Consider the following 19,547-nt stretch of genomic DNA (forward strand, 5'->3'; position numbering starts at 1 on the left):
AGCTTGGATTCGAAAAAAAAATTACAGCGTTTGACACTTTTAGGCTTAATTACGAACTTTGATTAACTTAAGTGAAAATTTTGATTTACTGTACTTATCTAAAGTACTTTTAGGTGAAAATAGTTGGAGAAAAAGTATACAGATTACACAAATGTTCGCAACGCATACGTTTTTTTTATTTAAGACAAAATGCATTCCAAATAAGAAAACTATAGATTTTTTTAAAAAGTTACCAACTTCATTATCTTCAAGATGAATAAATATGATTAAAGAAAGTGCCAGCTTTTGTTCTCATTTCTTTTATCCGTCTCAATAATTGTCAGTAATTAAGGTAGAAACATCCGAAAAATCTTACTTTTACAACAACTTGTGTCCTTTTTCAGAAGATTGTTTAAATTTTCCAAAATATATAAAGATCATATTTTGTCTAATATAGAAGTTAGATTAAGATTTTATTTTATTTTGCAAATATAAAGAAAACAATTTTATATTCGAAGAAAAGCGATACTCAGAATTGGTAAGATAGATCCCTTAAAGTGTTGGCTAAACAAAAAAAGGTACTGGTAAAGGTTACAACAGAGAGAGATTAGGTAAATAATGGTATGAATAGTTCAAAAATGCTATGGAAAACTACAACTTTACATGTAGATTTGTGTTCTTTAAAATGCTCAAAAATACACTAAATTATAAGTCACACATGATTTGAACCTTCGACAAAACATTTTTTCAAGAAGAATAAAAAAAATGTTGTCCTTTGTATGTTCATTACTTCTATCTTTTTTCCATATCTAAAAGGATTTTTACAAAAAGCAGAAATATTTCAAGCATTACAAATTAAAGCCTGGGCATCTGCACCTGAAACTAAATAGAAATATTAGTGAAAGAAAAAATACTGTTTAATTAAAAGTTCGTTAAGGAATAAACTTAGTTTTCTTTTCTGATTAATTGTGCTGTATAAATAAAATTGGCAGCTTGCGGTGGTAAGTTAATATTTTTACGCTTCAAAAATAAAATGAATAACATATATATTATGATCTCAAAATTTAGAAAATCATAAGTATTGTATTGCAATATATAACCAATTTATACGGATGTAGGAAAATCTTACTAAATTCGTCAGATTGTTGAAAACGTATCGACTGGGAGACGGGGCCACATCTACCACACCATCCTGCACAGTGAAACGTTATCTGGGCATTGTCTTGAGATCGCTGAAGGTTTCGTATTTCTGGAGACCATCCGTGTATTGCTCCCCATGTCAACTGAAAGACAGGAATTCTTCATCAGCTAGTACTGTATCGCTGGATTTCAATGTTTTCTTTTCATTTCAGCAATATATTAAGTACCAAAGACCTTCCGATCGCGGAGCTAGCGCCAGGCCCATAGGAATCGATGTCAGTGTTGGGGGGGGGGGGGGGTGCACAGCTATACATTATAGGAATATGAACTACCAACATATTTTTTATAAGCAATGAGCATACCATGAGACATCTACCGTCTGAGCGACCATGATGGCTATTTTTTTGTCTGGAACAATACTTTTTCAAAATAATTTCCAAGTATATGTTGGTAAACTTTCACACAGAAAACAAAAAAAGAGGAAATGAAAGGTTTGGGTTGGATTCACATGTACACTACTTAAGCAATATAGGACTGTTTCTATGTATTGGATCTTTTTTCAGCAGAAGAGCTTAGGTGATAAGGTGTCCGTCGTCCGTCCGTATCTGCCTGTCTGTGAACATTTGTTTCAAAGTGCTATTCCACCTACAATTTTAGTCTGATTTCATTGTAACTTGGCACATCGGTAAACGGCACTAAGATACATAATTCAATGCATTGGGGTTTTTTTCTTTGATAAAAGATGCAGTCATGGTTTCTACAAATAGAAGTTTCTGTGAAATTCCTTGAAAACACTACTCCTCCCTCAGTTTTGGTTTGATTTAATATAAGATGGAACACAAGAGAGACTTTGTTAATTAAAGGTTTATTATTTTGTGCATTGGTTTTATTTTCAATTAACGGTGATGTCATTGTTTCTGAAATAAAAATTTCTGTGAAATACTTTCAAAATGCTACTCTTCCTACAATGTTGATCTTATTTCAATATAAATTGGAACTCAAGTAGACTACACTGAGGTTCATTTTTCTATGTTTATGCCTGTTGCAAAGCTTCAAATCCAAGTGCTACTTTTCTTTTGTTATTCGTACAGACCAGTAGAGCTACAGTCTTCTCGTTCTTTATGTATTCGGAGATCGATTTTGATGTACTAGCAAAGTCTTATTTCATGTATATTATAACTACAATTTCTTTATCCTGACAGGATATCCGAACCTTTTTTTGCACAGTCTAGATTGTAAAGAGAATAGTTAGGAATTTGTGTCTTACAGTAGGATCCACAATCAGCCCCGTCCCTGTGGTGTTGATGACGGCCTGTGAGAAACGAGGACAGGGGTCTTGAAAACTTTCGCCATTACAATCCATAGTCTCCCCATATGATATCGTGGGGGAACCAGTCAACAAGGTAAAGTTGTAATCGTTACCGTTGATTTCCATATTCTGCATAAAATATGTGTAAATTTTCGTTTTCATAAATGTGTTTACTTTTCGATTAATTTAAGACGATTTCTTAATCAATAAAATTTTCGATTGTTATTGCAGGAAAAAATGGTTGCGTCAGTGTTATGGTTGCAACCTTAATCGCCACATTAAAAATAAAGATTTTTTTAAATATTTCATTTTTTAATGAAATATTTAAATAAAATGAGTCGAAAAGTTATGTATTATGGTCTGTAAGTTAAATTGATGTTAGAGCTCACTTTTTATGAAATCTTTCGAATGGCGTTAAAAACAGGTTTGATAATTAGTTACATTGTTAATAGATATATAAGAAAAACAGTTTTTTCTTAAGAAATAAGGTATCATTTTGAAACATTAATCAGGATTTACATGTAAATATTGTTTGCTCATGTAAATAAATCCTATAAAGTCCGAAGGGTCAATAAAATAAAGGAGTAAAATTATTCTTATCTGTGTTAATGCAGGAAAGTCTGATTTTCTGTCATTTTTATGACCGTCATTTTTATATCAACATTCAAAGAATGATCTTATTTATACATATATTGTTTTGTATATATTAAGGATGACGATTACTGTGGTTTCAGATAACAGAAAGGAAATTTTATAAAGTATAATATGTTAAATCAAAAATTGTTCTAAATGGATAGAATAAGCAAGTTTTAAATCGAAATCAATTTAAAAATTTAATATTTTATTATTTAAAGAAAATATACAGGTACAAAAGTCAATGTATGGTAATGCAGAGGAAATTCGGACTAAATTTTTCATTTTTCATTTTTGTCAAAAATTTTGATTTCTTTCAATAATAATTACGAAGTAAAGGTTAAGGTTGTCCGATCCTCAGGTTTATAAAATTAGCAGTTAAGTAATCAAAAATACTCATAAAAGTATCTCTGAATCCACAAAGTTATGTAAATTTATCCACAGTATTTCTTTAAAGTTACATATTAAAGTTAATCATATTATATAGGGAAAATTGTTAAATCTTAAATATTTTTGCAGAAAAAGCGAATTGGAATAACAACAATGCATATTCTAATTGCAAATTGATCAACAAATATATTTTAGGTTTAAAAAAGATAGGTATCCAGGCATTCAGAGAAATTGTCATAAATTTAATACTTATTTGGTATTTTTTGTCTTCTATTTCCGTCATATTTTCCATAATACTTAATGTAAAAGCCTTTTTCTAGCATTGCAATACACCACAAATCACTTCTTATTTAATATCATGCTAGTAGGCATTGGTATCTTAGTCTGGATTCAAGAAAATCTTATTTCTCTAAAACTGCATTTTTTTCTCTTTTGTAGGGTACAAATTTAAACTTTTTAAAGACCTTTTTATTAGACTTCCAAAAACCTTGAATCTTATAAAGATAAATAAAATGAAAATTGTTGCATAAAAAAATTTCATTTTCAAGCTTCATTTTCATTTCAAATTAAAAATTAATTTTTGGAGTTATCCTTCCTGTCTGAGGATCGGATATCCTTAAATGTATTTTTAAACATAATTTTGCAAATATTATATGTGTTAAAGCTCATAAATTATTTCAAATAATTGAATGCTACGAAATAAAGAAATTCAAAAATATGTACAAAAACCATTCCAGACAATAATTTGATCATTGATCCCATATAATATTAATACCATGAGAATTAGGGCATCAAAAGTAATCTGAGGCTATAGATAGTTTAGAGTTCTTATCAGTCAGATTTTTGTAATATTCGATTTAAAATGGGGAAAAATATATAAAATGACAGAGGAAATTCGGACTGTTATAATTATCACATTTCTGGCCCAAACTCCAATCATTTCTTCATATGAAGCAACTGTTCAATTGCTATAATATTTCATTATTTAAAGAGTTTAGTTGCTTGTAATATTTTGTGTGTATAGAAAAAATTGGTCATAGTGTGAGAAATTGAGGTATTTCCCGAGAAATACTCAGGAGCCACTAGCATGAAAAGTAGGTCATTGACCTAGTCATTTGAAATTGAAATTTAACACAAGAATCATTGATGTACAATGTGCAATAGGTGGTTTTTCGTTCTTATCAGTGGAATTTTTGGTCATCTGAGTAAAGGTATACCTTAAAATATTATTTTGGATGTTTTCGGGGAAAATTTTATGTTGCATTTTGTTTTGTAAAGTTATGCAACAGGGGATATCACTTTGTCATATTCAGGGATTTTTATTAAAGCAACTTATGCTGTCACTTTTTTTCTGGATCTCCCCAGATGATTTATTGAATAAATAATTGACTTATTGTAATCCAATAATGACAGTATTCACACAACACTGTGTTATGTTATGGTTGGATGGTTGATCTGTATGATTTAGAACTTTGCCAGATCACAAATACATTGTAAGAAATATATTTTTAAACATTTTATCTTAAAGTTAAAATTTTAACAAAACAAGAGGCGATGAATAAGAAATAAGAAAAAATCTAACATTTGAAAACTGAATTTCATAATTCTTTTCACTCTGCTTATGTTACCGATTCTTTGTTACCTGAATTTGAATTCCGACTTTCATAAAATCCACTTTTTTAAGGGGAAGAAGGTAATTTGATTGGCATTGCTGAAACTTAATTGGCCAGTTCGTGGGATCGTGCTGGATAAAATAATTTGAATTCATTAGAGTTATGTACTCAGACGCGCCAGTTCCCATGTTGTGACAATAGATTTTTACTCTTTGTCCATTTGTTGCTTTGGGATAAATCCAATATTCTCCATCCGTCATCGTTCCCGAACAATTGAAAAGATCTTGACAGGACTTTGGTACTGCAATAATGTAGACACAATTACCTTCAATCTAAATTTTATTTATTATTGACAAATATACAACACTGTAGGTGAATGAATAATTATGTAGTATTGATAATTAATGAATTATATTTCTGTGTCCTCCATTTGGAAGTAAGAAACAAAGGGGCATTGAAAAATACATATTCACTTGTCTTCAACTCTTTTTCTTTCTTTAAAAACCCCAAAAATAAACTAAAAAATTACAAGATAATAGAAATTTGGGAAAACTATTTTGTGATTGCTTCAATAAGTCAACACTGCGTTAGACATAATTTTGATGTGAGCAGTCCCTGTCTGGGAAAATTAAATATCCGACAAATATCTGTGGCTATTTTGAAGAATTTTTATTACTCATATATACGTACAGATAAACAAAATATCACAGCTTTCTGTGTCCTTTAAAAGCAATGGATCACATGATCTGATGAATTGTTTCGGGACGTTTAATTGATGGTAAAACGAGTAAGGAAAGACGATTGGAAAGTTAAAGTAATAACGTTTATCATAAAGCTTTATTAGATAAAAATTAACATCTTTTTTAGTAAAAAATCCTAATATGAAACAGATTTATCAACCTGTGAGGTATCTTTCATTTCAAACTCACTGTGATTGTGATATATTATGTCAACATATAATTGGAAACAACTATTTTGATTGACAATACGTCTTCGATACATCTAAATGTCGAGTTGAAGGCCACAGAAGTGTTTTCTTCTTTTCATGTAAAGATTCTGAACAATTTCTGCTTCATATAAATACCAAAAAAAATGCTTATAACAGGGCGCAATTGGTAACCATGGGAATTCCCATGGATTGTCGAAAGACCTTGTTTTCAAAACCCACAAAGATTTTGTCAATCAGAAACTCGAGCATCTTTTTAATATCGACTTCAGAGTACATGTACTTGTGAGTACAATCAGAATATTTAAAAAAGTAATTTTGCAAATGACCAGTGACAAGATACGTTTATTTATGAGCTTCATTTTTATTGAAAAAACAACCGTCAATGATGTCAGAAAGCTTGGACTTTAATATATCATGGGGAATGGTTGTTTCTATAAAGTTGAAAAGTCGTAAGTTTTTATGTTTTTGATTTTGGAAAATTTGTGAATTCGAATGTTTAAAATTTCCTTTGCATTTGTTAGTATCCACATCTGATTAACGCCACTTCTCGAATACATAGTTAATCAGTACTCTTGAAGTTTCTCCTTTAATTTACTACAGTTAACATCTCAGTGAGGAGTAAAGAAAGAAGCTTGGAAGAACATTTACTGGAACCCGGTAATGGCTGGTATGTATCTTTGTCAGGATATTTATGAAGTTTTGGTATCCAATATTGATATGGCAATACAGATTCATTTAGGTTGTTTAGAATATCAAAAATATTGAAAACTGACATAATATTTTGAAAAATTTCCTCACCACTATAATTTAAAGGAACCCCTGGCAAAGGATGAAGCTAAATGTAGTTAAAAATAACGTCAGCCATTTCGAATTCATCCTTCTTCCCGGGACAACTTTTCAAAATGCCTTGTACCAGAAAATTACTCTTCACATGCATTGCATAAACTTCACAAGAGTGTTACCAAATATTGACATCAATAGTAGCCCAAGAACAAAGGTATATAATAAACTTGATGATTGCAACTTTTTTCAACTGTTTTGTTTAGAGTTATTATTATTATTTTTTTTTTTTGGCAATTCTAAGGTCAATGATTAGTTAACAAATATAAACTAACATTATGTAAAATGCTGATAATCTTTTTCACTTTTAAAAATTGTTAGGCTATGATTTACACACTGAACAGTCAAATGATTTTTTCCGTAATTTCTAATCATAACAAGGAGCACACGGCGGGTGTGATCGGTCGGCAGGGGGTGCTTACTTCCTTATGGCACCTCATCCCGCCTCTTATGTTTTAGAGGTCTGTGTTTGCTATGCTTCTGATTATTTTTTTTTTTTGATTGATTGGGCTATTTAGTTACAAAATGACTTTGAAAAACACTTTGATAACGAAATGCAAAATTAATTATATTCATTTACAATGGTGATCAGAATCAGGTTCTCTTTTACATTTCAGTATCAAGTAAAAAAAATGTGGAAAATTGTCAAATTATCTCTAAAATTTACAGCTAATAATTCATTTATACTTTCTATAGAGATTGAAAATTGGTTATGTTGCACAACGTAAATCAATCAATTCAGTTTCCTCAAAAGGTGTAATATGACAAAAAATTACTTGCATTTTAGAATTTAGGATTTAAAAGTGAGAAATGTCAATTTATGATCAAAATTTAAAAAAAAAAACTCATTGATTCAGAGAAAGGCTTGATATGAAAAATGTGAAAATAACGAGCAGTGATCAATCTCAAAGATTCCTAAAAATACAGTCGTACAAAGCATAAAACATCGGTGGAATCAGAGGCATAGAAGGAGTAATCATTCCCATCTGTCTACAATTACATTCACCATGAGCACTATTTATGTATTAATCAGGAAAACGAACTAATTTTGCAAAAAAAAAAAATAAAAATCATAAGACGAACATGGAACTTACGAAATACTGATTTTCAACATGATTTTTGAAATTTCTTGTAACAATACTTTATCTGTCAGATACCTTACTCGGTTTAAAAATTGAAATTAGAGCATGTCATTTTACAACTGATCAGATTTAGAACACTTAAATGTAAACATGATTAAAAATTTGTTTTGTAGAAATCAATGTTCAATGTCAAACTATTGTACTTGTTATGCTACGTACCCCACCGGGAACCTCCGCTATCCAGAATGTAATATTTGACAAGTTCATCGCCATTGCTTTCTTGAGCTTTGTAAATTACATTGAAAAGTTTACAGGAATTGTTCGTAGAACTGTACAACAGAGACACGCAGCTACTTTCATGCAAACACATGACACTGCATTGAGTCAAGCTTGAGAAGTATCCTGACCATATAGCTAAAGAAGTCTCTATTGTGTCGACTCTTGTTATTATCTGCCGAAAGTGAATTCCACCTAAAGATATAATTACTTGAATAATTATTGAATTTTAATTAAAAAACAATAATAAATAAATAATAAATTTTGTGGGATACTAGTATATATATTTTAAAATTATATTTCTATATATAATATACATTGTTCAGACATCTGTTACTAATTTTGACAAATCAAAACAATTAATTTAAGATCTTTTACGACTCTATTTTTCCATTCAAGTTTCTAAATTTATAGTTAAAAAGGGTAACTTACTTGCTTTAACTACTGAAAGTATCATTGCAAAATTGAACAGAAACTCAAGCATGTTATGCAGACACATGGCCTCCGTTTGCTGAGTTACATTTGTAGCAAGGAACACAAAATGAAATACCATATATTTACTTTTAAATCAATCAATCAATCACCTTCTTAGAAATATACGAGTTCTACATTCGAAAAAATGTCTCTGCGTCATCTGTTGTCGGTTACCTTTTCACGTCATCGACTTCTTTTCCAGAATCATTTAAATCACACTTAGCCTCTTAAAATCATCGGGACATTAGTTAAAAGTACCTTTGAGGAGATCAAAGCCAATCGACAACATTATCTCAGACCTATTACTATGTACAATTACAACTATGTTCAATTACTATTGAATTCTTTTTTTTTTTTTTAAGAAAATTTTAAAATCAATAATAAAAAATTAGCCACTTGTAGTTTCGGATTTAAAATGAATTTTGATTTTATTTTTTAAAGATAGATTGTATAAAGGTCTCAATTTTTTTTTTTTTTTAAAAACTTGTCAATTTCCCATTTCTCTTATATTTATTTCAATTTTTAAAACTTAATTGTTTCAGAAAAGAGACTGGAATTTTGCCTTCCTACCGCTTTTACATCAGAATACAATTCATTTTGCCTTTTTTTCCGAAGTGAAAGTATAAGAGGTGACAAATTGCAACATTATATTGGATATATATACTGGAAGTAGATATGTTAGATTAATTATAAGAATTTTAGATACGTTAGATGAATTATAAGAATTTGTTTATCTTTCTTTCGCCTTCCCTTTCTCAATTTTTGATTCAAAACCAATGTTGGTTTTACAAAAAACATCAATTAGGTCATCTTTTAAATTGTTTGTCTACCCTATCCTGGCCGTCTGGGTTTAAAATGGCCCGATGTTGTATCCTGCAAAAAATATTTTTAACGCCTTTTCCCCTAGCTTTTTTATTATAACAACAAGAATATTGAAATTTTTCTTTAAAAGATTTTTACCAACCTATCAACGAGTGAGGAGAGGGCAAAAAAACTTATTTTAAACATGGTCTCAAGTTTTTAATTAGCAAATTGTCAACATTGTGACTGCATTGTACTTTAAGGACAGACGAGACGTTCCTTAATAATAAATATTTTTTTCAAAGATTTTTTCATTGAAGTATTGCTACTTAAACATGTTTACTCACAAAAAATTGAGGTACCTTACCTGGCATTTCTACAAGATACCAGAGGTAGTTTTCCTTATATAATCCTTTTGGGAAGAAAACTAATTTTCCGATTTCAAATGTTTAAGTGCTTGCATTTTGTAAAAACGTTTAGAAACTGGTTTAGAAATCAGAATGTTATTAAGATTTAGAATATTTTTCATACATTAAGAAGATATACAAAACAGATATTGAGGAACTTCTCGTCTGACCTTAAATATCTAGTAGGTTGTCAAGTACGGTTGTTATTATTTATTGTCATTGCTTCTAAGCATGGTTGTCAACTCCACTGCTCACCATATGCTCTGTTATGAAGCTGGCAACAGAGTTAAATTTTAAGGGCCATTTATCTGTAACAAAGTACTCACAAATCACCACTTCAATTACATACCCGATTGTCCTCGTTTTGTGAAACAATCTTAGTTTTGTTGTACGGTGACAACTGGACTTTTTTGTCATCCATAGAAAATATTTTAAAGTTTGCCAATCTATTTGTTATAATTTGTTTTAGGAAAAAATTTTAAAGTTTTTTTTTTAATATCTCTGCAGACACTATTCTATCGATTACTGTAACACGCTCTGCTAGAAAAAAACACACTGAATATTGGTAATTTAATGAGTTCTTAAATATAACTAGCATAATGAGCAAACAATTAATTTATTCCCTTGACTATCTTGTGTACAATTTTCCTATTTTCTTTGAAATAAGAATTGAATTTACTTTCTCATTTAAATGTCTTACTTTAAACTTTGCTAATTGTAAATATACAGGATCTCCTATGATTTGAAGTTAGATATGATTTTTTTTTCAACAGTTCTCTCCATAACTTCTCAACAGTTAGAGCCAGGGCTTCCATACTTTACATATGTTTTTTTTTTTTGCAAGACCTTTCAATGGATACCAATGACCTTGACCTTGCAGATTTCCGTACTTATATATGAAAAAACCTTTAACCTTGGCCTACTTTCATATTTCACAATTGTATTTCCGGTAAGAATAAACTACTTTTGGTACCAATATATTAAATTTGCATTCAAGAAAAGTTTAATCTTTGCTATGTTGCTATACGGGGGCATCAGTGTTTCACAAACACATATTATTAAAAACTGTTTCTTGTTTATTATGCATGATTGGTGTATTTTAATTAACATTATTATGTAGTTGGAAAATAGCTCTTCAGAGCTAATGTTTTTCGTTGATGTACCCGACTTGAAATAAATATTATCTTATCTTGTCTTATATAGGACTCAACTTTATTCTGTGTTTACATATATATATATATATATATATATATATATATATATATATATATATATATATATATATATATATATATATATATATATATATAACGCAAAAACCATTGTTATATTGGATATATATAGGACCTCATATGATTTGTGGTTGGATAACGAGATGGATAAAAATCATATACAAATACAAATTATGTGAGATTCTATTTATCCCATGTTTTATACAGCACTATCAATGTTTACACTCATTCATAATATTATATAGACTCCACTTCATCTTACTTCATCACTCAAACGCAAAACCCATTGTGACGTCACAACTGTGGAATATCAAACAAAATACCCAGTATTAAAACCAGTGAGGTAAACAGTAACTAGTTCGTTCCCCTCGAGTATCAAGAGAATTCAGAGAGATGTGAAACATTTGGATATTTTCACTTTTTATTTTTGATTTTGCAAATTATCCATCAGAACATTATATTTGCAGGATTTTTCCCCTTTAAGTCATCTTGCAGACTGTTCACATCCTCAAAAAAATAAAATATCAATTTACGCATTTGTTTTTTTTTTTAATCTCGTTTTCTATTTTCACTCCAAATTTTATACTATTACAGTAAAAATATAATCAAAGGAAACAAACACAAAAGAAACACTTGGTATTTTAATGATTGGCATAATTCATTTAACATACATTCCAAACTAAATTCGTTATAAGTTATTATTACCGGATTTTTCATCAATCCCACCAGTCTCTTGAGTCCCTAGAGTATTCCCAGGAATCGGATCTCCATCGTCTTGGCCAGTAACGACGTGCCTCTGTAGTGGTGAACATAGAAATGGCCAGAACCAGCAGGATTAGGAAAACGAACAGAGTCAGGGAAAACTGCATCCTGGAAATTCTTAAAAGATAAACTTTAAATTATTTTCAAATTTCTACGAACAATAAAAAAGACAGCTTTATATTAAAAATTCACTCACAATAACTGTACTTTTCAAATGTTCATTAAGCGAGTTATTCATTCAGAACAGTTGCTGCATGCATCTCAACTTGTGATCAGTTTATGAAGTTCTGATACTGGTAGCTTCCTCCTGAACAGCTTATATACGTTTTTGAAAGGTCAAATTAAATTCGAAATCAAGATAACCATCTTAAAGATATTCATGTCATCAAATTGTGAACAAAAAATGTAAATCTGTTAATTTCGCTTAGTAGAAAGGAGTCAAGAGTATTAGAAAATTACTTATCATTTTGACCTCCAATGTCACTTATTAACACAAAGAAACAAAGTTCTTTGAATTAATGAAATGTAAAGGTGAGAAAGTTACAACCTTGATTCTGAAGTGGCAAATTTTGTCAAGCAGTAATAAGCATTAACATATCTTTAACTATAGAATGGTTTAAATACTTAACACGGAAGAAAAACAAACTTGGTTTTAAAATGACATTTTTTTTTGCTTTTTAAATGAATATATCTGTTCATGTAGAAATTCTTCCGATAAACAGATATATATAAATGTGGAATACCGAGTCGGCAATGTTTCCGCCATAATTTTAGGATCCGATCAATAACTTGAATTTTACAAGTTGATTTATTTTCTGCTTTTTAGATATAACTTTATATCTGATTTTAAGAACATTTTGTACATTTTTGGTCAGTCATGAACTTCTTACTCAATTAGAAATCTACAAAACATTTAAATTATAAAAAAAAACACATATACAGTGTAATTGTTTTATGAATTAAATCATATCATATCATATTTTTTCTAGTATATTTTTAAGGTTTGATTATTTTGTAAGATTGACATATTCTAATTAAAATCTTAGTAATTTAACACCAATGTTATCAGTTTCTCCTCTCTAATTTATTTCATTTGAGAACTTTTGTCGCCATATCTTAATGTACAGCACTGGAGGTCAGACTTTGGACTAAATGTCAATGAATTCTATTTCTACTAATTTAAAAACTTATAGAACACGGATAAAAACAAAACATCACGGAATTTGCATTTATGGACGACGTATGACGCAAAATTATTATTCAATAATTAATTTTTTGCCCTACCCGAAAGAAAAAATATTTAGATACAATCAGATATGTCTACGTTGAATTTATAGCGATAATGCACAAATTCATTGATATGAAGTTTTTTCTTTATTGATTACAAGCTTTTGGATGAGGCATATTTTTATGAAAAAGAACGTGGAATTTTCTGTCTATACTTACATATACACAAGTAGTAGATACATCCTAAATACATTTAAAGAGATCATTTTAAACCTTAAGAACATTATAATTACCGTGACAATGTGATAACAATACGATTACATGGATATTAAAATATTCATTTAAGTAAGTCGTGCATGTCCGCTAATATAATCAAAAGTATAGTCTCAAAGTATTGTTTAAATTCTTTTCTTGTTACGTTTTCAAGGACTAAAATACTCAGGATGCAGTTTTCCCTCACTCTCTTCGTTTTCCTGGTCCTATTGGTTCTGTCCATTTCTACGTTTACCACGACAGAGGCACGGAGGTACTGGCAACCAAGACGATGGAGATCTGATTCCTGGGAATACTCCAGGGACTCAAGAGACTGGTGGGATGGATAAAAAAACTCAGTAAAAATCAATTTCTTCCAAAATAATATCTTTTATCTACATTTTAGGGGATAATTTAATTGGGTAAAAAATAGAGATACTAGTATACTGTATGTATATGGTGTTTATTATTTGTACAAAATAAGCTCTTAGATATTTCAAGTGAAAATTTATTGCAGAGATATATGGAAAAATTATTTGAGATTTTCATTTGTGCGTGGAAAGATTATTCACTAAAACAATTCATTTTAAGCTAAATTTGGACATAAAAAAGTGACTTATAGGAAAAAGTATTCTCAAGGTGAAGAAAAATTAAACATGAGTGTGTTTTTATGTTCTGCTAAATAATAATTGGTGTCTTAACCCACCCACCCCCATTTTTTTTTTAAATCTTCTTCAGGTTTGATAAACTCGTATGTTTTTTTCCTACTGTCTGACATAAAACGATGGCCAAATTTTTGTAGAATATTTTAATTCGATGAAAAACATATTAATGACACTCTTTTCTGCAGATTAGCATTAGTACGTGGCCTTCACACCCCCTAAATATGTCAATTTCTGCTAAGTAAAGTATCCTTCTGCGAGAATAAAATTATGCAGAAGTACTTTTTTATCTTTTATCGCCCAGAAAAAGATAAAAACGAGAGTTAAGACAATTTTTTCAAATTATCTTGACATATCCCACAAAATAGACTCTAATGTTAAATGGCTAATTGAACAGTATTTCATAGTGGATTTTTAAACGAAATTAGTAATAAGAAGTGCAATATTGAAATAAAGTTGGAAAAGCAGCTTAACAAAAGATACATTTTGTTGAAAAGAAAAAATGGAATATAGGAATATTGAACGATGTAATGAAGAAATGACAAAACAATAAAAAATCTGAAAACAAGGTGGAAAATTTTTTTGAAATTCTGTAAGTGAAGTGCAATCTGTTTCCTAGAAAGAGTTTACATCTCCTAATGACTATCATTCCAGCTGTAAGTTCTATGTATTGATGGGATAGACGGATTATTCCTTTGTCAAATTAACAATAAATAACGAAAGCCTAGACTTTAAGAAACACATCAGTCAAAATAAGAAACAATGGGAGGTTATTTTGTGAAACATATGTAGATAACGAAAAGTATTCAAGATCAAAGGTCCATAAAACAATACAAAATGGGATCAGAGCAAACACAGATCTACAAAACATCAGAGGTGGGATCAGGTGCCAAGGAGGAGTGAGTATCTCCTGCTGACTAGTCACACCCGCTGTGTGATCCTTGTCATGATCGGGAAATAACGGACAAATCCGTCGTTAATTCAGTGTATGAATATGTCGTTGATATAAAGTCATTATTTCGTAAGTTCTATGACCGATACGATGACCTTGTCACAAATACAATTTATCAGTGAGTCAAATTCTGAATGACGTTTTTATACTAATTGATAGGTGAAATAAATAAGATTTTAAAGAATCGGTAGTTTCCCACAGTAAATATTCACTCCTCCATCTTCTGTTGGTATGTTCTTGCGTATATTAATCTGTCAACTGCATGTAGCAAGCGTCATTCAGTTTTTTCCTCATTATTTCCCCATTCTTTTGTTGTCATTTTTCTCTTTGTATTTATATTTGTTACTGCTCCTGTACTTATTCTCTATAATTATTTTCTTTGTTAATTCAACCACTTTCTATATTTGTTTTCTTCACATACATATTGTACATCTATTAGATTTCTTCCGTATAATTAGAACGTCACTTATTTTTCACTTATTTTTGTAATTTATCATGATATCATATTCAATATTTATGTCAATCTCAAATAATGTTGTAATGCAGCTTAAACCGTGTTATGTAACTATCTAATAAGGGTCTGTCATCTTTATCATTAATAATAAGGAAACGGATTAGTATAAGTTTTTGAAACTTGTTTCCGAATCCTTTTTGATCTTTGTACTTCCTATCTGTATTTCTTGCTTGTCATGTTCAAATAAAATATGGTTTATACTAAGTTACAAATCTTTTAAGAGAAGCTGCTTTTAAAATGGGTCAAAAGTTGCAAGTAAAATTTGGAATATTATATTTAAAATCCTACGGAAAAATAATTACTACCCTGTATTTTTAAATGGAAAGAAAATTTCTTATTACTATTTTATTAACTATATTTCCTCAAATTTTGGTGTTGATGCATTGTTAAATATGAATTTTATAACTGACTTTTTAAAAAATCTGGTATATCAAGATGCAGAAAAGATAATTATGACAAGACTTAATGACTTAAATGACTTAAATGGTTTTTCTATGTATAAGTGAATAACAGTAGCTAAAATAAAAGATATTTATTTTCACGTAGATATATATGTTTTCAAGATTATTTTTTCACTTGTACATGCATATACTTTGTTTACATATTTTAATGTTTAATCATATAACATGCTCACATTTATGAATATTTTTGTGAAAATGCGTAATTGATATATCCAAAAATTTTTATAGAAAAAATATGTTATTCGAAAATGTAAACATGATAAAACTTTGTAATTTATCTGCCAAGAACATGCAAGATAATAAGAAATTTTGCATATCAACAAATCTTTTAAGAGAACGTATCTTGCATGTATATGAAGACAAGATAATTATGACAAGATGCATGTTGACATGCAAGATATTTATGTTCACATGAAAGATAATTTTTTCAACATGTATGTCAACATAATTTTTTGAAAATCGAGTTATATTTTTATGAAAAAATGTTGACATGCAAGATAATAAGTTGCATATCAACATGTGCATGACATAATTATCTTGCATGTTGACATAAATAAGTTGCATGTTGACATAATTATCTTGCACGTTGACATAAATACATCGCATGTCTGAATAATTATCTTGCATCTTACAACTACAATGTCAGATACGAGCGTTAGAAAGTAAATTTAACCATATATAAATTATAGTTTCTTATTAGATTGGTAACTTGCATGTCAACATAATTAACTTTCATGATGACATAAATATGTTGCATGTTAACATAATTTATCTTGCATGTAGGGGCAGAAATATGCCACCATAGTTGTTTGAGAATCCTGATCCACTGTAATCACTTTTAGAATATGCTGTAGAACAGTACACCTGAGGAAACCCTTTTTACTGTAAATTGTATTTTCATGAGATGTCAAAATAAGTTCTTGTTAAATCATTTTTTCCAGACCAGGAGCTACATATCTTTGTTTGTAAGGATTTTATCGATCATGCTACTGAACTATACTTTCTCATATCAAGAAATCTTCAAACAAAATAGAAATACCAGGGGTTTATTTTTTCGCTTTTTTATTTGTGCATATTATATAAAATGATTATTGATCAGAATCATTTAATTTCAGTTTTCCTTTATAGACATCTTGTGGACTGTTCACATCCTAAAAGAAAAAATGAAAATAATAAAAATACGCAATTTTTAAAATAAGATTTCATTTTCCTTCAAATTAATTTTCATACAAAAAATGAAGTACGAATGTTTTGATAATACTCATTTTAAATTTCTCCATTTTCACTCAAAAATTAATTTCTATACAAAGAAAATCATGAAAGAAAACAGAATGTTTTCGACGCACTTGAAAATGGTATGTTTATGATAAGGTGAGAATTATTTTCCTCAGAATTCATTTCTCATTCATCTCAATCTAAACTCTGTATAAGTTATTATTACCGGATTTTTCATCAATCCCACCAGTCTCTTGAGTCCCTAGAGTATTCCCAGGAATCGGATCTCCATCGTCTTGGCCAGTAACGACGTGCCTCTGTCGTGGTGAACATAGAAATGGCCAAAACCAGCAGGACCAGGAAAACGAATAGAGTCAAGGAAAACTGCATCCTGGAAATTCTTTAAAGATAAAGTTTTCACAATTTTAATTTATAGAATTTAAATTTATAGAATTTTCAAGTTTCTCTAGACCATTCAATAATTATATTCATTTATATAAATGATTTTTTTTATAATAATGTTCTAATTTTACACACTTAGAATACATTTTTTCTTATATTAATTCAGAGACGTATTCATTCAAAGCACTAGCTACATGCATCTTACCCTGTGATCAGTTTATGAAGTTCTGATACTGGTAGCTTCCTCCTGAACAGTTTATATACTCTTTTTGAAATGCCAAGTTCAATTTCAAAGTCAAAGGTTATCATCTTCATTGTGCATGTCATAAAATATTGGCGAAAAATATGTAAAGCTGTTAATTTTGCTTTGTAGAAAAAGCCTCAAGAGTATTAGATACTTATCATTTTGACCTTTAATGTCACTTATTAGCATCAAGTAACAAAGTTTTTTTGAATTAATGAATGTAAAGGTGAAAACCTTGACTCTGAAGTAAAAACATTAGCCATGCATGAAGGAACATAATGAATATGATCTATAATTATAATATTTTAAAAAGCATAAAATGGTTCGAATAGAAACTTGAATTTAATCAATTAAAATGATATTTAATTGCTTTCTAACTATGTTCATATTTGTTTATCAGAGGATTTTCTGAATGAATAACAAATTTGTAAAAAGTATATTATGACTTTTTATAAACATTTTTGTACTTTTTTTTCAACTATGGGAATTTTAGTCAATTATCAATCATGTCAATCATGAGCAAGAAATATATTTTTAGAAAACATAATTTTTTATATAGAATTATGCTATATTGTTTCCCTGCATATTCTTAAAAATTGATTTTTTCCACAGATATAATCTTAAGATTGACATATTCATATCTACACCTTAGTAATTGAAGTATCAAGGTTGTGACTTTTTCCTATTTTATTATTATTATTGAGCACTTTTGTAACCAGATGTTAATCAGCAGTAATCGAGGTCAGACTATGGACTAAATGTCAACGATTTATATTTCTAATTAGCTAAAACTTTAACAACACGAAAAAAAACAAAATATCACGAAATTAGCATTTGTGGACGTTTGATGACGCAAAGTTTACATTCTAGAATTCATTTTTTGCCTTACCCGATATGAAAATTATTTGGATGCAATAAGATATGCTTACCTTGAATTATTAACAATAATTCAACAAATATCTTTTATTGCAAGTTTATAAACTGCTTTAAAATTTCAGTTAGTATCAGAGCTTTGAACACTGATCACATCGGTGAGATTTCGACACATGTTATATTAAAGTTTCGAAAGAAAATGTACATAATAAAAACTGAAGGGTGCTCTTTTACTTTCAAATATAACGTTGACATTGTGATAGCAATATGTTACAAGGATATGGAAATATTTGTGTAATTGATATATTTACATCTTAAAACATTTTAATACATTGTGCGTGTTCGTCAAAATATTTAGGGAATATGCCCAAAGATTTTGTACAAATTCTCTTCTTGTTATGTTATCAGAGACTAAAATATTCAGGATGAAGTTCTTCCTTACACTCTGTTCGTTTTCCTGGTCCTTCTGCACCCCTACTATTGTTATTGTGATTTAAATTCAAGACACGTGGTTTAGGTTGACCTATACAAAGGTTATAGGGTAGAACCGGTTTTATAAATAAAATTGGCAGTAAACAGGAAATTGTTATAGCATCTTTCTTTTGGAAACATGTCCTGTGAAAAATGTGTTTCAACAGAAAAGGATGGCTAAGGGGGGGGGGGGTAATAACAATATATCTTATCATAATTTACGGGGAAAATAGAGCTCATTAGTGACTGATACGCTGGTTAAAAAAATGTGTTATATCATCTACGCTGACAAACCTTTGTTTGCCTTCTATGGCTATTGTTATTAATGCGCACAGAGGATCTCACCACCAGCAACTGACCAATCGTTGAATGAATAGGAACGTTTAC

The 19,547-nt window shown here is 29.5% G+C and overlaps 1 protein-coding gene across 1 annotated transcript in view; it reads right to left on the minus strand.

Annotated features, from left to right (window-relative positions):
- Positions 1-820: 820 nt before the first annotated feature.
- Positions 821-19,547, minus strand: part of LOC134245540 (uncharacterized) — a 28,661-nt gene continuing 9,934 nt past the window's right edge. Inside the window, exons 3-6 of the mRNA XM_062727821.1 lie at positions 5,094-5,365; positions 2,387-2,557; positions 1,109-1,262; positions 821-861 (exon numbers count right to left, since the gene is read on the minus strand). Of these exons, the coding sequence (XP_062583805.1) occupies positions 821-861; positions 1,109-1,262; positions 2,387-2,557; positions 5,094-5,365 (638 nt within the window). The remainder of the gene's footprint in view (positions 862-1,108; positions 1,263-2,386; positions 2,558-5,093; positions 5,366-19,547) is intronic.

This window comes from Saccostrea cucullata, unplaced genomic scaffold (assembly GCF_032062105.1).
Source record: "Saccostrea cucullata isolate Sc308-1 unplaced genomic scaffold, CSIRO_AGI_Scuc_v1 ctg71, whole genome shotgun sequence".
Classification (NCBI taxonomy): domain Eukaryota; kingdom Metazoa; phylum Mollusca; class Bivalvia; order Ostreida; family Ostreidae; genus Saccostrea; species Saccostrea cuccullata.